General features: G+C 44.2%; 3 protein-coding genes across 5 annotated transcripts in view; 2 read left to right on the top strand and 1 right to left on the bottom strand.

The window, feature by feature from the left end:
• The window catches only part of ANAPC15 (anaphase promoting complex subunit 15), a 71,248-nt gene extending 44,045 nt beyond the window's left edge, over positions 1 to 27,203 (bottom strand). The window contains exons 1-2 of one of the 2 annotated variants that reach the window (XM_036859152.1): positions 26,806 to 27,203; positions 9,789 to 9,959 (exon numbers count right to left, since the gene is read on the bottom strand). In XM_036859152.1, coding sequence (XP_036715047.1) covers positions 9,789 to 9,888 — 100 coding nt within the window. In that variant the 5' untranslated portion in view covers positions 9,889 to 9,959; positions 26,806 to 27,203. The remainder of the gene's footprint in view (positions 1 to 9,788; positions 9,960 to 26,805) is intronic. The other variant, XM_036859153.1, reaches the window with a different exon arrangement.
• Positions 66 to 6,615, top strand: LOC118898716 (folate receptor alpha-like). 2 transcript variants are annotated; one of them, XM_036859150.1, is made up of 5 exons: positions 66 to 635; positions 3,384 to 3,541; positions 4,971 to 5,159; positions 5,919 to 6,054; positions 6,206 to 6,615. In XM_036859150.1, exons 2-5 carry the CDS (start codon positions 3,392 to 3,394, stop codon positions 6,484 to 6,486), a joined length of 756 nt encoding a protein of 251 aa, XP_036715045.1. In that variant the 5' UTR covers positions 66 to 635; positions 3,384 to 3,391; the 3' UTR covers positions 6,487 to 6,615. The 2 variants fall into 2 exon arrangements, with proteins under 2 accessions (XP_036715045.1, XP_036715046.1); XM_036859151.1 differs by lacking the exon at positions 66 to 635 and having other exon boundaries at positions 2,515 to 3,541.
• Positions 21,799 to 25,964, top strand: FOLR2 (folate receptor beta). The gene is made up of 5 exons (XM_036859149.1): positions 21,799 to 21,919; positions 23,670 to 23,831; positions 24,887 to 25,075; positions 25,189 to 25,324; positions 25,478 to 25,964. The coding sequence occupies exons 2-5, from the start codon at positions 23,682 to 23,684 to the stop codon at positions 25,762 to 25,764; spliced, it is 762 nt and encodes a 253-aa protein (XP_036715044.1). The 5' UTR covers positions 21,799 to 21,919; positions 23,670 to 23,681; the 3' UTR covers positions 25,765 to 25,964.
• Positions 27,204 to 27,759: the final 556 nt, after the last annotated feature.

Genomic DNA, 27,759 nt, shown 5'->3' with positions numbered 1-27,759 from the left:
AGTGGGTAGGGGAGTGGGGGAAGGGAGGGGAGCTGGGGCCTTGGAACAACTGAGGCTCTGGTAATCTGAACATCTGTGATTTTATAGCTGGAGGCGGGCAATGCCTGAGGCTGCTGAGGTTGAAGAGTTGGTGGCTCTATAAGTTGGGGATATGGGAGCTCCATACTCTCTACAGCTGCCTGGGAGCTGGGAAGCCCGAGCTCCAGCCCTTGCCCTGCAATGAGCTCTGTCTTGATTCTCTGGGTCTCATTCTCTTTATCGGTATAACAGGATGAGGGTGTTAGAAGTGGAGCAGATTTCTTTAAAGGATCCCAGCAACTCAGGCTGCAAGGTTTTCTCAGACCTGAGTTTAGGGGAGAAAATGGAATAAGTGGGGCTTGGGGACTGGCCTTAGGCCTGCACTATTAATCCAGTCCCTCCTACCCACCACCCTTCCATGAAGGCCTTGCTGGAGCCCACGTGCAATAATTAACTCCTGGGTGGCCTTCGCCCTATCCTAAGCGCCTCTCCTGGGCCACATTCCCACTGCCCGTCTCCTAGGCCACTAAGCCCCTTCTGTCCCCTAGAGTGAGGCAAGGGGGACTGCAGAGCAGAGCAGAAGCCTGAGTCAGACCGAGAGCCTCCTCTTCTCCCAGGTATGTCACTCTGCACCCCCTCTCAGAGCAACACACCCTAGGGCACTCCCAGCAAGTATTAAAGGCAGAGAATCCAGAAGCAGAGACAGGGCCTGCCCAAGGTTAAACTACAAGTTAGTAGAACCCAGCACTCCTGCCTTTCAGCACAGCACTGAGTTCTCAGAGCTTCAAGTCTGGGACCCTGGGGGGAGGGGTGGCAGTGTTGAGGATGGTGATTGGTGGTGGTGGTGGGGTCTGAGCTGGACCCAAATCTGAAGCTGAGACTAGGAGGGGGAGGGGCTTGCAGGGTGATGTAGGTGGCATGGAGGGGAAGAGAGCTCTGGCTCTAGAAAGCAGCCACAGCAAGAAAAACCACCGACTGACTGGGATCCAATGGGACCTGGGGAAAGGGTTTTCTCAGCCCTCCCAGTACTCCCCCAGTACTCTGTGTCAGTTACCCCTATGGGAGCCTCAGCACAGGGAAAGAGCAGGGGACAAAAGCTGAAGGAGCTCTGGACTTGAGGGTCCTGAGTTGGACTTGGGTGGTCCCTACTGTGTGACTTGGGACATGTTCCTCAACCCATGCCCAACTGATTCCTCAATCCGTGCCCAGCTGGCTAGTATTTCTTAGGGTTTCCCCCCTACATTTAATCCTCAGGTGAGGAAACTAAGCCTCAAGATAATGTGAGTTATTTTCTCCCAAGGTCAAGCAGGAGGGGAAGTATGAGAACTGGGATCATGGACAGGCGGATCTGGAACCCTGTGCTCTAAACTGCTAGACTCTGTTTCCCCAAAGGAGCCTGATCCTGAATCACCTGGCATTTCCAAGAATACAGATTTGTCCTGTGCCCTTGGAGATCAGGGAGTGATAGGATCAACGGAGAGATGATTGGGTCCTGGAATGAATGAATTAGCAAATGAATGAACACTGGAATAAACAGTGTAGCAGGATAATGGATTGTGGAAGGGTGTGAAGTGAGGAGAGCTAGGTGGGAATATAATCCCAGGTTTCCCCGAGCCCTGCTGGGCATTCAGGCCCCATCCAGGAGGCCCAGGCAAGATGCTGGAGTTTTGCAGAAGATGGGGGCAATGTGGCGGCGAGGCAACTTTGTGAGCAGGGAGGATGCATAAGCTTTAGGAGCTGTAAGAAATGCATTCTGAGTGTTTTAGGAGAACCAGGCACCTGGTGACCAGCGGCATGAGGTAACAGGCACCTCCCAAAGCTCAGCATCAGAGGTCAGGGGATTGAGATGCTATGAAGGCCAAGGAGAGGCCAGCTCTGTGGCAGAGGTTCAGGAGCCTCCCTAGGCCCCAGGGGTGGGCTGTTTGGCTGCCCATGTCCACCCCCAAGCCTCTGCCTTGTTACATCCTCCAGGTCACAGGGTCTCTGGGAGAGGCCAAATAATGAGGCTGGAAAGGGCTGGAAGCAGGGCTTTTTTTTTTTAAAACATTGATCTGCATCTGGAGTTCCAAAACTAAGATAAACTTTTACACAAAGTCATTTGGTGTCAAAATCTGACCTGAGGGCTTCCCTGGTGGCGCAGTGGTTGAGAATCCGCCTGCCGGTGCAGGGGACATGGGTTCGAGCCCTGGTCCGGGAAGATCCCACATGCCACAGGGCAGCTAGGCCTGTGCGCCACAACTACTGAGCCTGTGCTCTGGAGCCCGCGAGCCACAACTGCTGAGCCCGCGCGCCTGGAGCCCGTGCTCCGCAACGGGGGAGGCCACCACAATGAGAAGCCCACGTACCGCAGCGAGGAGTGGCCCCCGCTCTCCACAACTAGAGAAAGCCGTGTACAGCAACAAAGAACCAAAGTAGCCAAAAATAAATTAAAAAAAAAAAAATCTGACCTGAAAATTAATGTGAGGTTATTATAGTTTTTATTTATCCCACCAGTATACCTATTTCCTTCCCCACAGAATGTGTGCTTGATCATTGAGTGCATGTAAATTGTATTATCTTATTTTGTATTACCTTTGATAAAACTGCCAACTAAAGAATGTCACTCCACCACCCAGGTTCTATAAGGATTAAGTCATTAGTGACTGCAGTCGCTGACTTTTAACACACACTAAAAGAAATTCAGGGTGGAGATCAGGAACAAGGCACTCTGTACTCTGGGAAAATTGGCAGAACAGGCCTTTCGGATGGTTAGATATTTTTAGGAAAAAATTTTATGAACACAAACTCTTGCATCTTCTCATATCTAGAAAAGCACTAAAGCCATTAACTAAGATATCTGTTCCTTGCGACTAGCAGCAACTTTCTACCGAGATGTGTGCTTGACTGCATGTACCCCTTGGCCGAAATCACATATGTACTGATCTCCCCCTTCACCTCTTCAGAACAGTTTTGCAGAGCAGTCTCCTGGGCTATAGACACTGAGTAAACTCAACTCAGAGCTCTTACATTGTAAGTTTTTTTCAGTCAACAAAATCTGAAAAGTTTTAAGCTCTGAAACATTTGCCTCCAAGGATTTCGAACAAGGGATTGAGAACCTATGGCAATCTCCTGGCTATTTCTGCATTTTGCCCAAACTCCATCCCTTAGTTGCACTTGATCCTCATGACCTTGTAAAGAAGCCAGGGAGATCCCAGCCAGGTACTGTCCCAGGCCCAACCCTCCCTGAGGCTGGCAAGACTAGGGTGTCAGTCTGATCCGCCCTAGGCTCCACCCACCTAAGACTGTTATTAACACCTTGAGGACCCACCTCTGCATTCCCGCATTCTCACATTCCTTGCTGCCTTTGACCACAGTTATTTCTTCAGGGACAAGCATGGCCTGGAAGACAACGTGGCTACTGTTCCTTGTGGTAGGGGCGGCTGCCGTATGGACAGCCCGGCCCAGGACTGAGCTTCTCAATGTCTGCATGAATGCCAAGCACCATAAGGAAAAGCCAGGTCCCGAGGACAAGCTACATGAGCAGGTGGGCCGAGAAGTGGTCTGGGTCGGGGAAGAGCTGCCTCAGGGAACGTCTGCCTGCCTCCTTGGTGAAGGCAGGGAGGCCGCCTGAGCAGGTCTTCAGTTTGCACTGGTTTATGGGTGACTTTTTAACACATACTGTGTGCCCAGTGTTGTCAGGCAATGCCAAGAGCTCAGCTTCTTGGTTGTTGGGTTTCCGTGTTATTAAAATCAGGAAGCAGGCCTGGAGAAGCACCTGGAGAGACCTGTTTGGGGGGTTGATTTTGATTTCTGAGTTTAGACTGGGGCTACCCTCCAAGGATCTGATAGGAGAAAGAGCACACTGCATGTGGCGGCTTCTTTTCTGCCAGCCCCAAACAGCTCAGGGAAAGAGGGTCTCTCACAGTGAGGCTGGGTGTGAGGCAAACATGTCCTCTGGGGCTCGCAACCCTATTGGACCTTCCTTCCTATGACAAGGACTTTGCCACAATCCCTTCAATCTCCTGAACCTATCTAAATGTTAAAAAAAAAAAAAGTCAATGTGATGTCATAACTGTAAAGAAAAAACCAAAAGGCAAGTCACTTGAACTATGCATTTCAATATGTGAATGTTCATATTTATCTCATCTGCAGATAATGACCACAGTCCTGTTTGTGCTTGTTTTGCATCATCGAGCCCCTAGCTGCCAGTGCAGCCTGACAAGTGGTGGTATTACTTGGATACTTCCAGCAGCCTTGACTTTACCCTCTTCAGCCTATATATTTTTTTAAAGTGCACATCTTAATATTGTGCTTTTATACTAAATTCTAGGCCATGGGTTTTCATTCATTCAATAAGAATGTATTGAGTATTTCTGTAATTAGAACTATTCTGGGGTTGCAGTTTATTTAACTTGCTTCCTTACCTCCAGGTCTTTCTCACCTTCTGAAAGAGGCTTAATCTTACCCTTCTAGAAAACAATTTCCCATTCCTCTCCTGCTTTGTTTTTTCCCAAAGCAATTATCCAGTGATAAGTTTTCCTTGTGTTCCCAGTTCCTAGAAAAATGCCTGGGTTAGAATAAGTAGGAGCTCAATAAAGACTTGAATGAATGAATGTTGTGATGACTGCATCTCTGGGTAAGGCTCCCTCCTGGGATTCCACAGTCTTGGAAAGCCTTCTCCCCCAAAGAAGGCCCCCCAGTAGCAAGTGCTTCCCTGAAGACTGTGTTGGGGAATCAAGGACTAAAAGGGGAGAGGCTACGCATGTGAATATTCTGGTTATGCTGGGTGTGAGAGTTAAAAGTCAGTATTATTATTGCCTCTACCCCACCATGAGGGCTCCTCAAGGCCAGGCTTAGAGACAGCCTCCCCAGCGAGGGCTCCTCTGGGTGACCCACCCGAGGCAGAGGAACCAGAATCTGGAGGAGATGGCCATGGTGGGTCAAGGACTTAGTCCCATGTCTTCCCCTCCCAGTGCAGTCCCTGGAAGAAGAACGCCTGCTGCTCCGTCAACACCAGCCGAGAAGCCCATAAGGATATTTCCTACCTGTACAGATTCAACTGGGATCACTGTGGCAAGATGGAGCCCGCCTGCAAGCGCCACTTTATTCAGGACACCTGCCTCTACGAGTGCTCACCTAACCTGGGGCCCTGGATCCAGGAGGTATGGGCACCATCCCCACAGACATGAACCTCAGCAGAGGGCAGGGCCCACCAACCACTTGCAGGGAGGGCGTGGTCCAGGAACTCTGGACTGAGGGTGGTAGTGAACGCAGCTCTTTTGCCCCTTTCCTGTTTGCCCATTTCTGTTCCCCTCTAACCTTAAAGGAGCCTAATTATAGGAATGAGATCACCAGGCAATTTAACCTAACTCTTGACTTATGCTCTCCTGAATAGACACCATGCCTTGCCTAACCTGTTGGTTCTTTTCCTAGATTAAAAGAAGTAAGAATGAAGAATTAAGTAGTTAAAAAATGACTAGCTCTCTACCTCCAACAGCTCCCTTAGCAATCCTGCAGGCAGATCACTTGGGCAAGATAATGTCTGAAGAGAGAGTCAGCCAGTCTGCACACAATGGAGAATGATACAGAATCCAACCTCCTGCCTTGATGATTCACTGAGATTCTTTCCCCTTTTTCCCTTTAAAAACTGTCATGGCTGAGCAGAATCTTCGGAGTTGGTCTCGGGACATGAGTTCACCTTCTCCCCAGATTGCCGGCTTTTCTGATTAAAGCAACTTTCCTTTCTACTGACACTGGCCTCTCACCTCTCGATTATGGGCTTTTGAGCAGAGAACAGCGGAACCTGAGTTTGGTAACAGTAGAAGCACCGCCCCCTCCCCCAGCCCTGGACCCCATCAAGGCTGTAGCAGCTGAGATCCCTGGCTGACTGGAGCCCTTCCTCCCCCCCCCGCTCCCCCCAGGTGAACCAGAGCTGGCGCAAAGAGCGGGTCCTGAACGTGCCCCTCTGCAAAGAGGACTGTCAGATCTGGTGGGAAGACTGCCGCACCTCCTACACCTGCAAGACCAACTGGCACAAGGGCTGGAACTGGACCTCAGGTGAGGGCCTGGGTGGGGGCGGTGGGGAGGGAGGGGTTTGGAGGTGGAGCGGGGGTGTGGAACGAGTATATGGAGATTTGAGGCTGTGGGGCTGGTGGAACAAGAGATGGTTCTGGACCCAGTGGCTACAGGTCTTCCATCCTCCCCATAGGGTATAACCAGTGCCCAGTGAGAACTGCCTGCCACCGCTTTGACTTCTACTTCCCCACGCCTGCTGCTCTGTGCAATGAAATCTGGAGTCACTCCTTCAAAGTCAGCAACTATGGCCGGGGAAGCGGCCGCTGCATCCAGATGTGGTTCGACCCGGCCCAGGGCAACCCCAACGAGGAGGTGGCGAGGTTCTATGCTGAGACCATGAGTGGGGCTGGGCTCCGTGAGGCCTGGCCTCTGCGTTTCGGCCTGGTCCTAATGTTGCTCTGGTTGCTCAACTGAGCTCCTTTTATTTTCTGATACCTGGACATCCCTGCCCTGTTAAGACCCACAGCTCCCAATTAGTCAGTTTCTGTTCCTTGGTGGGAACTCTGACTGTTTGAATAAAACCAGACACCCCACGTGTAAGTTATTTGAGTGTGAATGGGAATGTGACTTGTGCTTCCCAGTTCCCACTGATTGAAGCTAGTTAGACTTGGTCAGTTCCCAGCTCTGATACTTGCTATGAACTTGCCAGCTGGGACACAGTCATATCTCTCAATTTCATTTTTCATTACAGCTCTAGTCTAGAGCCAGGCCCAGGATTTTATCATTTGAATTGGACCCAAGCCTCCCAGGGTTAACTGTTCTGCCCTGTGCTCAGCTCTCCAATAGAAGAGAAGGGAATAGGAGTGTCCAGCATGTTCTGGATGGCTGGCTGGGAAGAAGTGAAGGGTAGCCACAGGAGCTCTAACCCCCTAACAGATAATACCCCAAAGCGCTATCTGCCGGGCACCGTCCCAAACACATCTTAAAGGGATAATAGACCCCAGGCCTGACTAGAGGAGCTAAGCCTGAGCTAGTCTGGCAGAGCTCGGGTTGGAACCCAAACCTAGATGCCTAGAGCAGGTCCCAAACCAATGATCTGACAGATTTTTAGGCAGTGTTCCTACATTAAGCATAACTTGTAGAAGTTGTAATAAGCTAGGTTATGTTACAGCAACATCCCTAATATCTCAGTGCCTTAACACAACTAACACTGATTTCTTGCTCAAGCGATGGTGCTTAATATGGGTTGTCAGGGGGATTCTGTTTGTCACTTAGGGACCCAGGCTGATGGAGGCTCCATCTCATCACACACTTCCACGAGACAGGAATAGGGAACTTGGTGAATTCCATATAGGCTCTTAAAACTTCCACCCATCACTTATTTCATTGGCTAAATCTAGTCATGACCATGACTAACTTCCAGGAGGCCAGGAAAAATACAGTCCTAACATGTGCCTGGAAGGAGAGCGGAATCAGGATATTTGTCAACAGACTTACAGGCTGCTACAAAGACCTTATTCTGTTATGGTCAGTTATATTTCTGGCATGGTCATGGTTACAAGTTTAATTTTTCAGTTAGATCCTGGCAAGAAGAACCAACTCTTTGAAATTATACATAGAACTATATCAACACAAAAAGTGGAGCAATGCACTGGCCACCACCCTAGGCACTCTTGTGAACACAGCAATTCAATGTATCATTCTCTATAGAGCCAGTGACACTATTTATACATATGACTTGTTTACAGATATATTAGAATTAGTGAAATTTAAGATAAGTACCATCTCAATCCAATATACCTTATCAAAGGCCTATTTTGCTGTTTCTGAACTGTTTCTAAAAATACTTGTTAGAATCCCACTTTCTGTAGCTGTCATCCTCAACTTCTGAGGAGTCATTAGCTTGAGGATGTATTAATAATTTTCCAAATTAAGATTTCCTAGAGCAGCAGTACTGGCATAAGAATAGACATATAGATTAATGAAACAGAATTGAGAGTCCAGAAATAAATCCTTATATTTATAGTTGATCGATTTTTGACAAAGGTGCTAAGGCAATTCATTGGGATAAAGGATAATCGGTTCAATAAATGTGCTAGGACAATTGATTATCCACATACAAAAAGATGAATTTAGACCTTCAACTCATAACATAAACAAAAATAACTCAGAAGGGATCATAAACTTAAATGTAACAGATAAAACAATAAAAACTTTAGAAGAAAACAGGAGAACATCTTCCAGACCCTGTGTTAGGCAAAGATTTCTTATATTAATGCTTCCACCCATCATTTGTTTCTTTTTTGGACCAAAAACACAGTCCATCACTGAAAAAACTGATAAAATGGACATCATCAAAATTCAAAACTTCTGCACTTCAAAAGACATCATTAAGAAAATAAAAGACAAGAAATAGCCAAGAGGAAATATCTGCAAAACACATATCTGATAAAGGACTTGTATCCATAATATACAAAGAATACCGACAACTTAATAAGACAAACAACCAATTAACTAATGGGCTAAAGAAATGAATAGATATCTCATCAAAGAAAGTACATGAAAAGATGCCCAACATCATCAGTCATTAGGAAAATGCAAATTAAAACCAAAATGAGATACCATTTCATATCCACTAGAATAGCTACAATAATAAGACAGGCAATAACAGATGTTCACAAAGATATAGAGAAACTGGAACCCTCCTATACTGCTGATGGGAATATAAAACGGCACTGTCCTTTGGAAAACAGTGTGGCAGCTTCTCAAAAAGTTAACACAAAACTGTCATACAACCCATCAATTCTACTTCTAAGCATCTACTCAAGAGAAAAGAAAGTACATATCCATACAAAGACTTGCATGTGAATGTTCATAGCAGCATTAGTCATAATAGCCCCAAACTGAAAATAAGCTCAATGTCCATCAACTGGTGAGTAGACAGACAAAATGTGTCGTATCCGTACAACAGAATACTATTCAGCAATAAAAAGTAATGAACTACTGACATATGCTATGTCATGGGTGAACCTTAAAAACATTATGCTAAGTGAAAGTCCATTTGTATGAAAGTTCCAGAAAAGGCAAACTTATAGAGACAGAAAGTACACTAGTGGTTGCCTGAGGCTGGATTTGGGAATAGGGAGTAACTATATAAATGGGCATAAGGGGGGATAAAAATGTTCTAAAACTCATTTATGATCAGGTTGCACCACTCCACAAAGTCACTGTAAACGTTAAATGGGTGAATTTTATGATATGTAAAATGAATGAATGAATGAATGAATGAGTGATTGCCTATACAATACTCTCCCTTGCAATGGTAGCATATAAGGAATTTTATATATTTCTGAATTTCTGTGGAGTGTACCCATGAGGGGATGTATTCTAAGGGATTTAGCGTCTGGCTCCATAAAAATCTATCATCTGAGCCAAACTCTATTCCATCATGAACTTTGAGAAACTGGTTGGACCAACGTGGCAGTCAAGGAGGGAGTCAGTTCTTGGTGTAGATGTAAACAATACCAATAGGGATGCTTAGGAGAGTGGCCCACTGCCAAGAATTTTTTTTAGAGAGAGTGTTTATTGCGGTTGGCACAAGTATGGTCTACTGAATTGAGGGTTAGAGACCACAGCCAGGGGAAACAAAAAGGGCTGCATCATATGACTAATCAAAAAAAGAACATGAAGCACATTACCAAAAATACCAACATAATAACCACAATCATATCGCCTTCATCAACTTCCCTAATTCTTTAAAAATTATTTCTTGTTACCTGTTTGTGGCTTAGCATCTTTCTCCATAGAAGTCTTCTGCTTTTGGGCTGGAATTTTTCTGGAAGTCTCAAGTCCCAGGGCTCTGACAGCTTGAATCATCCAAGCGTTAGTTTATGGCGGTGATGTCAGATCCGTGAGTCTATTTTCCTGTCAGTCAATTATGGTAGGATCTTCAGGAAAACAAAAGGAGAGAAGAGAAACTCCTTGTTAGCACAAACGGCAGATCGGTCAATCTATTAATTTCTAATACCAGAATAAAAGAGAGAAGAATTTTCACTGGGGTGTAATACAACAGAGCATGAACTTACTGTCAAGTGCTATATTTCATGAGGTCTCAGTTGATAGCTGTTTTGAGGAGAACATATTATTAGAACCTGGAGAGGGAGAGGTGGACAAGAAGAGTTTGTCTTCTCAATCAATTTAACCAACTTATTTTTTATAATTCCATTTGTCCTCTCTATTTGCCTCAGCTCCAAGGGTGATATGGACAGTGGATGCATTTAGAAATCTTGAGGGCCTTACAGTCTGTTTTGTAAGATGTGCATGAAAATTACTACCAATAATAAAAGGTTATTTTAAAATAAAGGATAAAATCATCCTGGAAATAGATTTGTTGACAGTCGTCATGCAGACTCTTGCTTATTAAAATGGGTGTGCTTTTACTCATGTGGGAAAGTCTGCAATCATTAAACATTCACAGACACAATCCTTTACCTTGTATAAAAATCCTCTAGAAAGGACGAATTCTTCTCTTTGCTCTAACATCTTTCTCCACAATGTGAACACGACGTACAGGGCAGCTCTTATGATACTGATAAGCTGAATTTTAAAACACGGAGCATACCAATTATATCTAACTATTTTTAGCATCCCTCCTTGCCTCCTTCTTTACTTATGAGTACCATGCTGTGAGGGAGCAAATATTTTATGTATTCTAGCAGCTGTCTGGGAAGTGCCAAGATGCTTTTGGTGTAAAATATGCCTTGATAGTTTTATTATTCTGAATTTAGGACCTGATCTTGGAGAAGGGAAACAGAAAAAGAAAAAAAAGTGTTGTCAGGAAATAGCCTCAGTCTTGGCTGTGTTATTAATAAGAAAACTATATTTTATAACAACCTTGTCACTAAGAATTTTAACTTCTCTAGGAATGAGGGATCCTATTGTTTCATGTTATATCATGACCCAAGAGGATGATGCAAGTCAGCACAAAGCCCAAAAAATTAACATGCTTTTTGAGAAGTGAAAGTTCAAATTCAGGTTGATAAGGACCTAAACTTTGCTATGAGGGCAAAACACACAGGAAACAAAAAATAACTTTTATTTATTCATGTTAACAGTAGACTGTATACTCAAAGACCATTTTACTTACAAGTGACCAATATTATTTAAAGCTTTATGCTTCTTAAAATAGAAGTAATCTGAAGAAGCACTTCTGGAATGACAGAATAAGGACATATGAAAATCCACTCCTCCATAAAAGCAATAACACTGGCAAAACTTGTCAAAATCAACTTTTCCAGAACTCTGGAAATTAAAGCTTTCAAAAACCTAAGGAGAATTTATTCAAGAAAAATGGCTGAATATCAGTAGAAACAGTGAGCTTTGTGGTACCCATTCTCCTCTCCCCAACTCCACAGTAGTCTCCAAAATCAGCAGCTTCACAACTACAGAAGCTATGAAAACTAGTGGCCTAGCAGCCACTAGAGGGGGCAGAGTGGGTGTGGATCTCCCGAAAAAGCCCTATCCCTAGAGAACTGTCACTACTTGATCTATCTGGAAGCTCTGTTACGAGCCCCATTCACAGGGCTTCTCTGACTCAGAGCCCACCCAGTGAGAAACCCAATGCCTAGGTGTTTGTCTAAATAATCAGCAGCAAATTATTTGACATCCCAGCTTCCTACCAGTTGTGGCAAACAAGAGGCAGGAAAAAAAACTTAAAAGGAACATCAGGGAATGAGATGCCAAAAGGGAGCTTTGAAAAGCTCTGACATCTACCTGGGGATCTTGAATTCATGTGCATTTGCAGAACTGTGAATATGTCCAGCAAATACCTGAGAAGGCTCCAATCCCTCAGCTCTGGGTTAGGTGATGATCCAAAGGCATGATCCATTAAAGAAAGAACTGATAAGCTAGATTTAATCAAAATTAAAAATTTTTGCGCTATTAAAGACAAATTCCCTGGAGGTCCAGTGGTTAGGACTCAGTGCTTTCACTGCCGGGGCCTGAGTTTGATCCCTAGTCGAGGAACTTAAGATACTACAAGCCGTGCAGCATGTCAAAAAAAAAAAAAAAAAAGGCATTGTCAAGAGAGTGAAAGGTGAAAGGACAAGCTACAGACTGGGAGAACATATTTGCAAAAGATATATCTGGGGCTTCCCTGGTGGCGCAGTGGTTGGGAATCCGCCTGCCGATGCAGGGGACACGGGTTCGAGCCCTGGTCCGGGAGGATCCCACATGCCGTGGAGCGGCTGGGCCCGTGCACCACTACTACAGAAGCCGACACGCCTAGAGCCCATGCTCCACAACAAGAGAAGCCACGGCAATGAGAAGCCCGCGTACCGCAACAAAGAGTAGCCCCTGCTCGCCTCAACCAGAGAAAGCCCACGCACAGCAACGAAGACCCACCGCAGCCAAAAATAAATAAATAAATAAATTTATTTAAAAACAACAGCAACAACACAACATGATACCATTACACACCTATTAGAATGGCCAGAATCTGGAACACTGACAACACCAAATACTGGTGAGGCTGTGGCGCAAAAGGAACTTCCATTCATTGCTGGTGGGAATGCACAGTAGTATAGACACTTTGGAAGACAGTTTGATGGTTTCTTAAAAAACTAAACATACTCTTACCACATGATCCAGCACTCATGCTCCTTAGTATTTACCCAAAGGAGTTGAAAAGTTATTTCTACACTAAAACCTGCACATTAATGTCTATAGCAGCTTTATTCATAATTGCTAAACCTTGGAAGCAACCAAGATGTCTTTCAGTAGGTGAGTGGGTAAATAAAACTGTGGTACACCCAGATAATGGAATATTATTCAACACTAAAAAGAAATGAACTATCAAGCCATGAAAAGACATGGGGGAACTGGGGACTACCCTGGTGGTCCAGTGGTTAAGAATCCACCTTCCAATGCAGGGGACGCGGGTTCAATCCCTGGTCGGGGAACTAAGATCCCACATGCCGTGGGGCAACTAAGCTGGTGCGCCACAACTACTGAGCTCGAGCGCCTCGATGAGAGAGTCTGCATGCCGCAAACTACAGAGCCCACGTGTCCTGGAGCCTGCGCACCACAACTAGAGAAAAAAAACCCGCATGCCACAACTAGAAAGAAGCCCATGTGCTACGACGAAGAGCCCGCGTGCCGCAACTAAGACCGGACGCAGCCAAAAAAATAAATAAAATAAATAAATTAAATAAATAAATATTTTATAAAAAAGACATGGAGGAACCGTAAATATATATTACTAAGTGGAAGAAGCCAATATGAAAAAGCTACATACTGTATGTTTCTAACTGTATGACATTTGGAAAAGGCAAAAGTATAGAGATAGCAAAAGGATCAGTGGTTGCTGGGATTGTGGGGACAGGGGTGTAGGCAGAGCACAGAGGATTTTTAGTGCAGTGAAAATACTCTGTATATTATAATGATGGATACAATTATGCATTTGTCCAAATTCACTGCATGTACAACACCAAGAGTGAACCCTAAGGTAAATTATGGACTTTGGCTGATTAAGATGTGTCAATGCAGGTTCATCAGTTGTAACAATGTACCACTCTCATTGGGGATGTTATAATGGAGGAAGCTATGTACGTGTGGGGGCAGGGGATATATAGGAAATTTCTGTACCTTCCCCTCAATTTCATTGTGAACCTTAAGCTGCTCTAAAAAAAGAAAGCCTGAATAAAAGTTTTTTCTATTAGAGGTGCTCAGCAGCAGGTTTGAAGTGGCTTCAGGTTTGAAGAATCTATAAATGTGAAGATGGAAAACAGAAATTGTCCATTCTTAAGAACAAAAAAAAAAAAAGAAGGAAAAATGAACACAGCCTCAGGGACTTGTGGTGATAACCATCATGCATACCAAAATATGCACAATGGGAGTTCTATAAGAGGGGGGGAAAGACGTAAATATTATAGTATTGGAGAAATCATGGCCTAATCTCAAATTTTATAAAAAACATTAATCTACACATCTAAGAAGCTCAAGGACGTCAAGATAATATAAACTCAAAGAAATTCACACTTAAACACATCAGAGTCAAACTACTGGAAGACAAAGAGAGAATCTTACAAGCAGCAATAGAAAAACAACTTATCATGTACAAAGTACCCTCAATAAGAGTAACTGCTAATGTCTCATCAGAAACTATGAAGGCCAGGAGGCAGTGGGATGATATATTCAAAGTGCTGAAATGAAAAAGCTCAATCAAGAATTCTATAACCAAGGGGAATTCCCTGGCGGTCCAGTGGTTAGGACTCCCTGCTTTCACTGCCAAGGGCATGGGTTTAATCCCTGGTCAGGGAACTAAAACCCTGCAAGCTGCATGGTTCAGCCAAAAAAAAAAGAAAAAGAAAAAAAAAAGAATTCTATAACCAGAAAATCTATCCTTCAAAAATGAAGGAGAGGGCTTCCCTGGTGGCACAGTGGTTAAGAATCCGCCTGCCAATGCAGGGGACAAGGGTTCAAGCCCTGGTCTGGGAAGATCCCACATGCCGCAGAGCAACTAAGCCCGTGCGCCACAACTACTGAGCCTACGCTCTAGAGCCCGTGAGCCACTACTACTGAGCCCACATGCCACAACTACTGAAGCCCGCGCACCTAGAGCCCGTGCTCCACAACAAGAGAAGCCACCGTAATGAGAAGCCTGCACACTGCAACAAAGAGTAGCCCCCACTCACCGCAACCAGAGAAAGCCCGCACACAGCAACGAAGATCCAACGCAGCCAAAAATTAAAAAAAAATAAAATTAAAAAAAAACAAAAATGAAGGAGGGGGACTTTCCCTGGTGGCACAGTGGTTAAGACTCTGCACTCCCAATGCAGGGGGCTCGGGTTCAATCCCTTCTCAGGGAACTAGATCCCACATGCATGCCACAACTAAGAGTTCACATGCCACAACTAAGGAGCCCGTGTGCTGCAATTAAGGAGCCCACGTGCTGCAACTAAGACCCAGTGCAACCAAATAAATAAATAAATATATATATATTAAAAAAAAGGAAGGCGAAATTAAGACATACCCAAATAAACCAAAACTGAGAGAATTTCTTGCTAGCAGACTTTCTTTACAAGAAATACTAAAGGTTGTTCTTCAAGCTGAAATGAAAGGACACCAGAGAGTACATGAATCCCCATGAAGAAATCAAGAGCATAAGTAAAAGTTAATATACAAAGAAATATAAAATATGGTATAAATGTATTTATGTTGTAACACTTATCCTATCTAATGGAAAAAGACAGCTGTGTAAAATAATAATTATTAAAAGTCTGTTGATATGTTCATAATGTGTAAAATTATAATTTGTATGACAATAATAGTACAAAGGAGTGGGGGAGGGAATAAAGCTATATTGGAGCAAAGTTTTGAATACTATTGAAACTCGGTATTAACATCAACTAGATTGTTATAAATTATGATGTTAGTTGTAATCTCAGAGCAACTACTAAGAAAAAACTCAAAAATTATAGTAAAAGAAACAACAAAGGCATTAAAATGGTACACTACAAAATATGAATTAAACACAAAGACAGCAGTAATGGAGAAACAGAGGAACAAAAAAGACAAACAACATATATAAAGCAAATAAAATTAAAGATGTAAAACATATCATTAGAAATTACATTTTATATAAATGGATTAAATACTCCAATAAAAGTGCAGAGATTAGCAGATAAAAAATCATTATCCTACCATATGCTGGCTACATGACTCACACTGTAGATTCATAGACGAAAAGTTGAAATTAAAGGATGGAAAAAGATACATCATGCAAAAAATAACCAAAAGATATCTGGGATGGTTAAAATGATGTCAGACAAATAGAATTTAAGACAAAAATTGTTAAGAGGCAAAGAAAGGCATTTTATAATGTTAAAAGGGTCAATCCATCAGGAACACATAACAATTATAAACATAAATATAGAGTTCCAAAATACATGAAGTAAAAAACTGACAGAATTGAGCACAGAACTACAGAATTCAATAATAACAGTTGGAGATTTCAATACCCCCTACCAAAAATGAATAGAATAACTCGGCAGAAGATCAACAGGGAAATAGAAGACTTGCACAACAGTATAAACCAGCTAGACCTAGCAGATATCTGTAGAACACATCAACAAACAACAGAATAATATATATTCTTCTGAAGTGCATATGGAACATCATATGTTTGGCCATTCAAAAAAGCACCAATACATTTAAAAGAGTGGAAATAATACAAAGTATGTTCTCTGACCCCAATGGAATGAAACTGGAAATCCAAAAAGAGGAAGATTTAGGAAATTCACAAATATGTGTAAGTTAAATAATACACTCCTAAATTATCAATGAGTAAAAGAATAAATCACAAGAGATATTAGAAAAAACTTTAAGATGAATGAAATGAAAATGAAAAATATCAAAACCTATTGGGGGCTTCCCTGATGGCGCAGTGGTTAAGAATCCACCTGCCAATGCAGGGGACATGGGTTCGAGCCCTGGTCCAGGAAGATCCCACATGCCACAGAGCAACTAAGCCTGTGTGCCACAACTACTGAGCCTGCGCTCTACAGCCCGCGAGCCCCAACTACTGAAGCCCGTCTGCCACAACTACTGAAGCCCACGCACCTAGAGCCTGTGCTCTGCAACAAGAGAAGCCAGCACAATGAGAGGCCCACGCACCACAACAAAGAGTAGCCCCCGCTCTCAGCAACTAGAGAAAACCTGCGTGCAAGCAAAGACACAATGCAGCAAAAAAAAATTAAATAAAATGAATAAATAAATAAATTTATAAAAAAAACGTATTGGATGCAGCTAAAGCAGTGCTTAGAGGGAAATTTAGAGCTATAAATGCCTATATTAAAAAAGAAGAACGATTTTAAATCAATAATTAAATTATTACCTTAAAAAAATAAAATAGACAAAGAACAAAATAAACCCAAAGCCAGCAGAAGGAAAGAAATAATGAGTAAAGCAAAAATAAATGGAACAGAGGATAGAAAAACAATAGAGAAAATGAAGAAAACCAAAAGTTGGTTTTATGAAAAGATAAACAAAACTGATAAGTCCTTAGCTACACTGATTTTAAGAAAAGAAGAGAGAAGAATCAAATTATTAAAATCATGAGTAAGAGAGGGGACATCACTATTATCCTTATAGAAATAAAAAGTATTGTAAGAGAATACTATGAACAACTGTAAGTCAATAAATTATATAACATAAATGAAATAGACAAATTCCTAGAAAGACACAAACTACCAAAGATGACACCAGAATAAGTAAAACATTTAAGTATACCTATAACAGGTAAAGAGACTGAATTAGTATTTTTTAAATTTTCTTTATTTATTTATCTATTTATTTTGGCCGCGCTGAGGCATGCGGGATCTTAGTTTCCCCAGCCAGAACCCATGCCCCCTGCAGTGGAAGCGCAGAGTCTTAACCACTGTATCACCAGGGAAGTCCCTGAATTAGTAATTTTAAAACTTCCTCAAAGAAAAGCTCAGGCCCAGATGGCCTCAGTGATGCATTCTACCAAATGTTTAAAGAATAATTAATATCAATCCTTCACAAATTCTTTCAACAAAGAAGGGGAGAGAACACTCCCCAACTCATTTTATGTGACCAGTGTTACCCTGATATAAAATCAGACAGGGCTTCCCTGGTGGCGCAGTGGTTGAGAATCTGCCTGCCAATGCAGGGGACACGGGTTCGAGCCCTGGTCTGGGAAGATCCCACATGCCGCGGAGCAGCTGGGCCCCGTGAGCCACAATTACTGAGCTTGCGCGTCTGGAGCCTGTGCTCCGCAACAAGAGAGGCCGCGATAATAAGAGGCCCGCGCACCGCCATGAAGAGTGGCCCCCACTTGCCACAACTAGAGAAAGCCCTAGCACAGAAACGAAGACCCAACACAGCCATAAATAAATAAATAAAAGTTTAAAAAATAAAAAAATAAAAATAAATAAAATAAAATCAGACAAAGTCATGACAAGAAAAGAAAACTACAGACCAACATCTTTTATGAATAAAGACGTAAATCTTCTCAACAAAACATCAAACTGAACCCAGCAGCATATAAAAAGGATTATACACCATTACCAACTGGGGGAATCTAAAGAAAGCAAGTTGGTTTAACATCTCAGAATTAATTAATTTAATATACCATATTACTAGAATAAAATACAAAACCACATGATCATCTCAATGGATGCAGGAACATCATTTGACAAAATCCAAAATCCTTTCATTAAAAAAACAAAATATGCTGGAAAAAACAAAACAAAACAAAACAACAACAACAAAATAAAGCACTGAACAAACAAGGAATAGAAGGGATTTTCCCCAATGTGATAAAGGACATCTATGAAAAACCCACAGCTAACATCCTGTTCTACGCCAAAAGGCCTTACCCCTAAGATCAGCAATAAGACAGGTATATCCACTCTCATCATGTCTACTCAATGCTGTATAAAAGTTGTAGCTAGGGCTATTAGTGAAGAAAAAGAAATAAGACCCATACAAATTGGAAAGCAAGAAGTAAAACTATTTCTATTCACAAATAATGTGACATTCTATATAGAAAATCCTAAGGAATCCTCAAACACATGATTACTAACAAGTGAGTTCAGCAACTTTGTAGGATACCAGATCAATATGCAAAAATCGTTTGTATTTCTATACACTAGCAATGAACAACACAAAAATAAATTTAAGAATACAGTTCCATTCACAATAGCTTGAAAAAGAATCAAATACACAGGAAAAAATTTAACAAAGTAAAAGACTTGTACAGGGGACTTCCCTGGCAGTCCAGTGGTTAAGACTCCGTGCTTCCACTGCAAGGTGCGTGGGTTCAATCCCTGGCCAGGGAAATAAGATCCCACATGCCACATGGCGAGGCCAAATTAAAAAACAACAACAACAAAAAAACTTGTACACTGAAAATTACAAAACATTGTTGAAAGAAACGTAAAACCTAAATAAATGGAAAGAAATTCCATGTTCATCAATGAGAAGACTTAATATTGTTATGAGGACAATACTCCCCAAACTGATCTACAGATTGAACTCAATTCTTATCAAAATCTCAGCTGGCTATTTTGGAGTAACTGACAACCTGATCCTAAAATCCATATGGACATGAAAGAGACCTACAATAGCCAAAACAATCTTGAAAAAGAACAAAATTAGAGGACTCACACTTCCTGATTTTAAAACTTACTACAAAACTATAAGACAGTGCAGTAGCAGGATAGAGCTGAAGAGTCCAGATTTTTGACAACAATGCTAAGACAATGCAAGAGGGGAAAGAATAATCTTTTCAAAATGTGGTGCACGGACACAACTGAATATTCACATGCAAAAAAATTAAGTTGGACTCTATTTTACACCACACACAAAAACTAACTCAAAATGGATCAAAGCCCTAACCATAAGAGCTAAAACTATAAAACTGTAAGAAAACGTAGGGGAAGAGCTTCATAACATTACATTAGGCAGTGATTTCTTGGATATGATAGCAAAAGCACAGGTAACAAAAGGAAAAAAAAGACAAATTGGACTACATCAAAATTTAAAACTTCTGTGCAGCAAAAGACAATTAATAGAATGAAAGGCAACATACAGAATGGGAGAAAATATTTGTAAATCATATATCTGATAAGGGGTTAATCCAGAATATATAAAGAACTCCTATAATTCAACAATAACAAAATAACCTGATTAAAAATGGGCAAATAACATGAATAAACATTTCTCCAAAGAAGATATACAAATGACCAACAAGCATATGAAAAAAGGCTCAACATTACTAATCATTAGAGAAATGCAAATCAAAACCACAGTGACATACCACCTCATAGCCACTAGGATGGCTACTATTAAAGAAACAAACAAACCAACAGAAAATAACAAGTGTGGCCAGGATGTGGAGAAATTGAAATCCTTGTACACTGCTGGTAGAAATGTAAAATTGTGAAACCATTTTGGAAAACAGTATGACAGTTCCTCAAAAATTAAAAATAGAATTACCGTATGATCCAGCTATTCCACTTCTGGTTATATATCCAAAAGAATTGAAAGCAGGGTCCCAAAGAGATAGTTGTACACCTGTGTTCATAGTAGCATTCTTCACAATAGTCAGAGGTAAAAGCAGCTCAAGTGTCCATGGATGGATGAATGGATAAAATGTGGTATATACACACAATGGAATATTATTCAGCTATAAAAAGGAATGAAATTCTGACACATGGATGAACCTTGAGAACATTATGCTAAGTGAAATAAGCCAGTCACAAAAGGACAAATAATGTATGACCCCAATTATATGAGATATCTAGAGGAGTCAAATTCTTAGAGACAGAGGTTGAATGGTGGTTACCGAGGACTGGGGAGAGGAGGAAATGGGGAGCTGCAGACTAATGGAAATAGAGTTTCAGTTTTACAGGATGAAAATGTCCTACAGATTTGTTGCACAACAATATGAATATACTTAACACTACTGAATTGTATACTTAAAATGGTTAAGGCAGTAAATTTTATATAGTCTGTATTTTACCACAATTTTTTAAAAGGCTAAAAAATTGTTTAATTATATTTACAGAAATAGTAGATGGTGAGGTATTTTCATTTATCAGATTTGAGACAATTTTTCTCTGTGACCCTGGACTTCTGTACCTCATCTTCTACCTGTGTCCATCTGGCTGCTCATAAATTAATCTGATAGCTGCCATTTAAGCCTACTCAAGCAACCTAAATGTCCACCAATAGATGAATGGATAAAGAAGATGTGTTCATAGTAGCATTCTTCACAGTAGTCAAAAGGTGGAAGCAGCTCAAATGTCCATGGATGGATGAATGGATAAAATGTGGTATATACACACAATGGAATATTACTCAGCCATAAAAATGAATGAAATATTGCCATTTGCAGCATATGAATGGATGTACAGATTATGATACTAAGTGAAATAAGTCAGGCAGAAAAAGACAAATATTATATGAAATCACTTATATGTGGAATCTAAAAAAATAATACATTGCCGTGTGGTGTGGCCAAAAAATAATAATAATAATACAAATCAACTTATTTACAAAATAGAAACAGAGTCACAGACATAGAAAACAAATTTATGGTTACCAAACGGGAAAGGGGAGGGAGAAGGATAAATTAGGAGTATGGGATTAACAGACACACACCACTATATATAAAATAGATGAACAAGGATTTACTGTATAGCATAGGGAACTATATTCAATATCTTGTAATAACCTATAATGGAAAAGAATCTGAAGCTGTACACCTGAAGCTAACACAATATTATAAATCAACTATAGTTAAATAAAAAAATTTTTAAAGCCTACTCGATGTCAGGCTTTTCTACATATAATTCTCAACAATTTTCTTGTGAGCACACTGAAGCTGAGAAAGATTCAGTGATATTTCCCACAGTTGTGGGAGGGATGGAGCTATCACTGGGTCCCATGACCTGGCCCCAAAGCCTGGGTTCTTTCTCACTAGGTCCCATTCCCCTCAAGTTAGCTTTATCCTAACAACTGCTTGGGGTAAAAAATTCAGATCCCCCTTGGAGATGAGCAATCATCTAGATTTTGATGCATGTTGAATGTGTGGACCCTGGAATGAATAAATTAACATAAAGAGATGAATGAAAACAGAAATGGATCATTTGACAGACTAAAGTAATCTTGAAGAGGGTGGGATCTGAAGAGAAGGCAGAGCAGGAGGAGAGCTGAAAGAGGAAATTGTATCTATGCTTAGCAGAGCTCCTAGTCAGTCTATCCGGCGCTGAGGACAGAGAACACAGAGGGCAGTGCCGCGGCTTGCAGCTGCTGCCAGCCTAAAGACAGGCCAATCCAGACAGAGTTGTGTGTGCGCCCAGCAGCAAAGGAGGCTCAGGCAAGTTGCCCTAAGGAGGGGATGGTGACAGGACACTGGGGAGACTTGGCAGGTGGGCGCATAGGGGCGGGGCATATCTCTCTTTAGAAAGTTCACTCTGGCTCCTGTGGGGAAGGTGACTTGAAGGGGAAGAAACTGGAGGAGGGAAGACCTTACCCCAAACACAGAGCCAAGGGAAGTGAATTCCAGAAACGTTTTCGGAGAGACCTTGCCAGGGCTTGGTGATCAACTGCGTGGGGGATGGGGACGGAGAGGAAAGTCTCTATTATCAACTCTTAGGTCCCTCCGTGACAGAGCCTAAAGGAACAGATCTGTCATGGGTGGGGTGAAAGGTGACAGGCAGTCATGGACAGAGTAGTGGGCCGTCACTTTTGCTGGGGGTCTCCCACGACTCTAAGTGCTTGTCTGGTTAGCAGCTCCAATGCGAGGGACTTTCATGTTGTCCCTCAGGTCCTAGGGTCCTGCATTTGTGTTTTGAGGGATAAGGCAGGGATCTGGTGCATCTGTCCAGAAAGAGCTGAGGAGGCCAGAGTCACGATGTCGGGGGTAGACAGGAGGAAATGGCTCTCAGAGAATAGGGAAGGAAAAAGTCTGAGAAAGCAAAGCTGTTTAAAAACAACCACCCCAGGGGCTTCCCTGGTGGTGCAGTGGTTAAGAATCTGCCTGCCAAGGCAGGCGACATGGGTTCGAGCTGGTCTGGGAAGATCCCACATGCTGCAGAGCAACTAAGCCTGTGCGCCACAACTACTGAGCCTGTGCTCTAGAGCCCACGTGCCACAACTACTGAGCCCGCAGGCTACAACTACTGAAGCCTGTGCACCTAGAGCCTGTGCTCTGCAACAAGAAGCCACCGCAATGAGAAGCCTGCACACTGCAACGCAGAGTAGCCCCCACTAGACACAACTAAAGAAAGCCCTCGTGCAGCAACGAAGACCTAATGCAGCCAAAAATAAATTTAAAAAAAAAAGAAAAGAAAAAAAAAGTAGAGTGCCAGTAGCAACCTAAATGTCCATCAACAGACTGAGTGGATAAAGAAGATGTGGTACATATATACAATGGAACATTACTCAGCCATAAAAAAGAATGAAATGATGCCATTTGCAACAACATGGATGGACCTAGAGATTATCATACTAAGTGAAGTAAACCAGACAGAGAAAGACAAGTATCATATGATACTGCTTATATGTCATTTCTGTATCATTTAACCAAACACCATCCTGCGTGTTACCTCACTTGATCCTTGTGCTGATCTGGAGAACTCAGCAGAGCTGGGTCGCTGCCACCCCAGGGCTAACAGGGTTTCTAACCCGGCATGGGAACCCAGGTGATCCAGGGTGTAAAGGCAGAGCACTTGCTGGACACAGGATGAGGGCACTGTGTGCCCCTGGCCCCTTTCAGGAGAGCAGAGCATGGACCTGAATTATTTAGTTACTTTTCTTAGATCAAGTCCAGAGAGAAGGTGAGAGCACAAGGCATCTCCTCCACCTTGGGAAGATTCCCCCAGGGCTCACCCTCTAATCCCAGATCTTCTGAGCCCTTCAAGCCTGAGGTGAGGGAGCCGCCCCTTTTGCCGATCTTCTCTACTTCATTCTCAAGGAGCCTCAGGACCCCAACACTGATGGAACAGGGTCTGACCCCATCCTTCAGTGTGGAGCTGGGGAGACTGAGGCAGGAGGTGAAGGGGGCACCCTGCATGGGACTCTCTCCCCTCAGGCTTTGGTCTCCCTAGCCACAGCTGCCTCTGCAGGAAAAGAAAGACATGCCCTGGAAATTGACACCCCTTCTGCTGTTTCTGGCCTGGATGGCCTACAAGTGCAGTGCCCGGGCCAGGACAGACCTGTTCAATGTCTGCATGGATGCCAAGCACCACAAGATAAAGCCAGGCCCTGAGGACAAGCTACATGACCAGGTGAGGATGGAGTGTGGCTCTGGGTGGGGAGGGGGCTTGTTCAGACAAGGAAGAGGAAGTCAGGGTGGTGAGGGAGGGGTCGCGGGGTCAGCCCCTTCACCACACACACACATCCTGAGTTATCACTGTGGGAGAAGATGAAGGTAGGATGCGGGGGAGTGGCTGGCGTGATTGTAGGGGTGGCCTGCTCAGGATGGGATACCGTGTTGGCAATAAGGCGAAATGATCATTTACTGAGCACCTACCAGGTGTCATGTGTTTTCTGTGTGTGATTTCATATTCCCAGGGGCCCTGTAATGTGGGTAGATGATGTTCTCTTCCACATGACACAAATGAGGAAACTGAGGCCCAGAGAAGCACACGGACACACAGAGGAATGGGACAGGACTTGCCCTTGTAGTGGGGTAGGGGTAGGACTGAGGTTGGCAACTCCAGGGGTTTAAAGGGTGAGAGACTTCAGCGTATATTACTGCAGAGCGTATCCCCTTTCCTCCTTTGCTCAAAATGCCACCTTCCAGTGAGGCTGTTCACAACCACCCCATTTAAAATTTCAACAGTCATCCCATACTCCATATTTCCATTCCCTGCTGTAATTTCCTCCATATAACTGATCAGATCCTGATATATTTTTTTTCTCTTTTAGTTCTTACTGTCTCCCCTCACCAGAACACATATTTCTGTCTGTTTTGTTCTCTTCTGTATTCCCAGCATCTAGAACAGTAACTGGCATAAAACAAGTACTCAGTAATTATTTTTTACTGAAAAAATAAAATACTTTGTATAAAGTATCAAGCGCTGTATAAATGATAGCTATTGTCTCCCCAAGACAGGGTTTCTCCCAGGCTCTCACCATCCCCACCTCCCCATCACACTGTTGTAACTGAGTCTCTCCCAAGACCGGAGTTTCTGGAGGCCAAGGACAGAGAGGTCCTAACAGTGAGCGTTCCTAGGACAACCTACCTGGGGCAGGAGAGCAAGAGCCAAATGGGAAGAGGCTGGAGATGGCAGAGCTTGTGGTCTGGGAGGCAGTTAGTCTCATGTCTTCCCCCCTGCAGTGCATCCCCTGGAAGAAGAATGCCTGCTGCTCTGCCAAAGTCAGCCAGGAGCTGCACAGGGACACCTCCTCCCTGTATAACTTTAACTGGGATCACTGTGGCAAAATGGAGCCCGCCTGCAAGCGCCACTTCATTCAGGACAACTGTTTGTACGAGTGCTCACCCAATCTGGGGCCCTGGATCCAGGAGGTATTGGTGTCTCCCTCACCTCACCCCAGCAGGCTGTCGCCCAACTCAGTCAAGGCTGTTCCTATCAACATCTCAGGCTGACTGGAGCCCTCCCTCCCCCCCGCTCCCCCCAGGTGAACCAGAGCTGGCGCAAAGAACGGTTCCTGAACGTGCCCCTCTGCAAAGAGGACTGTCAGAGCTGGTGGGAAGACTGCCGCACCTCCTACACCTGCAAGACCAACTGGCAAAAGGGCTGGAACTGGACCTCAGGTGAGGGCCTGAGGGTGGGGAGATGGAGGCGGAGAATGGAGAAAGGGGGTTTGAGGATTTGGGGTTGGGCAAGGATTTCTAAGGGGGGCCAGAAATGAATGAGCTTTGGGCCCAGGGGCTGAATGTCCGTGCCTACCCTCTCTCCCCCTGCAGGATCTAACAAGTGTCCAACTGGGACCACCTGTGGCACATTTGAGTTCTACTTCCCCACGCCGGCAGCCCTGTGTGAGGGCCTCTGGAGTCACTCCTACAAGCTCAGCAACTACAGCCGGGGCAGTGGCCGCTGCATCCAGATGTGGTTCGACCCCGCCCAGGGCAATCCCAACGAGGAGGTGGCGAGGTTCTATGCCTTGGCCATGAGTGCTGGGGCCATGCCCCAGGGGATTAGACCTCTCCTGCTCTGCCTGGCCCTGATTTTGCCACTCTGGCTCCATGACTGAGTCCAGCCATCCCCAGACAGTCCCCAGGTTTGATGACCAGGCTGGGCTCAGCTCAGCTCCCACAAATGAGGAAGCCGTAAGCATGCTTCCATCCATTACCCATTCCTCTGTCATCTAGGTCCTGCTCCATGGTGGGGCCTGTGATTTATCTGACAGCCAGTTCTAATAAATAGACCAACACATCCGTGTCTGATGAATTATTTCGGTTGTAAGTTTGTGGGTAGTAGAGGGCAGATTCCATAGTTTTTGGATTCCTTCAGACTAGAGAAATGAGACATGGGTTTGAATCGCAGCTCTGCTCCTATGTGAAAGTGAAGCAGTTGCTTGACTGCTCTAAACCATACCTCCTCAATAAAATGAAGATAATAATCCTTCCTTCTCTCATGGTTGTTAAATGTTGCCTAAAAACCATGTGTGCCTAGTGCCTGCACATTAATAGTCCTCAGGGATCCTGTTGCCCTTGTAGCCCCAAATGAGAGCGCCAATTCCAGAACTTCATTATTTATACTGGGCCCCAAATACCCTTCTTTTCCCCCAGTCTTGTCTGCCTGGCTCTGTGCTCAGCTCTGCTGCTCTGGAAAAGCTGGGGATGGGAGCCAGGGAAGGCTCTGGATTCCCAGGGCAGGGGGTGCAGCGGGTGTGGTGTCAAAATAAATTCACCCCATGTGGATTGAAGGGGCAGAGTTGGGGCTTCGGAGCCTCAGAGGAGGAAGAGAGCAGATTGGGGAGGGCATCTGTGAGGTTCCTGGGGAGGAAATACTCCGGAGCCTTGCACTGGTTCAGCCCTGCTGTGTCCTGGAAGCGTGGCTGGAAAAGCGGCGGAAACCCTTAGGGGCTTCCCAGGGGCAGGAACTTCCCCGGCACCTTTGTCCCCTCCAGGGTTGGTAGATATGCCTCTCCTAGAGGATGGCTCTGTCGTTGCACAGCCGCCAGGAACTGGGCCTGAGTTTATATCTCAGCGTCTCCCGCTTCCCCTTTCCCCCTGGGGAAGCCTTTGTCTCCACATCCCAACCGCAGTTATCCTCAGAGAGGCGCAGGTACCTGTGTGAGAACGCCAGGCAGGAGGTGTCATCAAGCTAGGACGAGAACCCAGGAGTGAAGACTCGTAGTCCAGGTCTCTCCCGCCGCCTCATACCAAGAGGTGACTGATAGGGGAAGTTGGCCACAGATTGGAGGACGAGTTATTGGGTTGCTGGAGGGGTCTTGAGACGCTGTTTACCGTGTGGGTGAGTCTCAGTCATTACATTTATCTAATCTGGAAGGCCCCACGGACCCCGCTCCACGTCCCAGGCTTTGCTCCAGCTGGGTGAAGTCAATGCGTATTTGAAACAGAGAAAGGAGTTCGTTGGAACTGACCCAGGCACAGGTTCAATTTAACAAAGTGAAAGTTCTCTCGCAGGTTAAAGGGGATGCTCCGACAGCGGCCTAAGAGTTGGCAGCAATGGGAGCCAGGCTGGAGGCCTGCGCCTTTAAGGATCCAGGGGGCGGAGGGGCGGGGCAGGAAGCGGACTCCCAGGAGACGCAGCCACCGGCTAGGTCTTTTCTTGGGGAGGGGCAGGCCAGACCCTCCTAAGGACCCCGCCCCCTTTCCGGGAGGCCCAGGGGCCCTACCGCCCCTTGTGGGAGGAGAAGGGGCCGGGGGTTGTCGGAGTGATCCCGGTCTAGGGCGCTCCTGGCTCCGTGTCCCGCCCACAGAGGCTCAAGTTTGTTGACTTGGAGGGAGTAGCTGGGATGGGGGCGGGTGCTAATAATACCCGTTCGTTCCATTGCCGCGCTTTACAGTTTACACAGCTGTCACCTTCGTTACTCCTTAATTAATAATAAAAATAGCCGCTGTTCGGGAGCGCCCACTGAATGCCAGGCCCCGTGCGGAGAGCTTTACAAGAACAGTCCTATTGAGTCTGCCCTGATAAAGTTATCCCCATTTTACAGAGCCGGAAGGCGAGGCTCTGAGAGGCGCCGTGACTTGCCCGAGGTCAATCGGCAGGTTAGCTG

The sequence above is a fragment of the Balaenoptera musculus genome, chromosome 8, assembly GCF_009873245.2.
Source record: "Balaenoptera musculus isolate JJ_BM4_2016_0621 chromosome 8, mBalMus1.pri.v3, whole genome shotgun sequence".
In the NCBI taxonomy this organism is placed as follows: domain Eukaryota; kingdom Metazoa; phylum Chordata; class Mammalia; order Artiodactyla; family Balaenopteridae; genus Balaenoptera; species Balaenoptera musculus.
This window is presented reverse-complemented; position numbering and strand designations above follow the sequence as displayed.

Excerpts from the sequence above, each read along its gene's own strand:
- LOC118898716 (XM_036859150.1), top strand. The coding sequence starts at position 3,392 with ATGGCCTGGAAGACAACGTGGCTACTGTTCCTTGTGGTAGGGGCGGCT. Across the intron at positions 5,160-5,918 it reads TGGGGCCCTGGATCCAGGAG|GTGAACCAGAGCTGGCGCAA; the intron begins GTATGGGCACCA and ends CGCTCCCCCCAG. Across the intron at positions 6,055-6,205 it reads GGGCTGGAACTGGACCTCAG|GGTATAACCAGTGCCCAGTG; the intron begins GTGAGGGCCTGG and ends TCCTCCCCATAG.
- FOLR2 (XM_036859149.1), top strand. The coding sequence starts at position 23,682 with ATGCCCTGGAAATTGACACCCCTTCTGCTGTTTCTGGCCTGGATGGCC. Across the intron at positions 25,076-25,188 it reads TGGGGCCCTGGATCCAGGAG|GTGAACCAGAGCTGGCGCAA; the intron begins GTATTGGTGTCT and ends CGCTCCCCCCAG. Across the intron at positions 25,325-25,477 it reads GGGCTGGAACTGGACCTCAG|GATCTAACAAGTGTCCAACT; the intron begins GTGAGGGCCTGA and ends CTCCCCCTGCAG.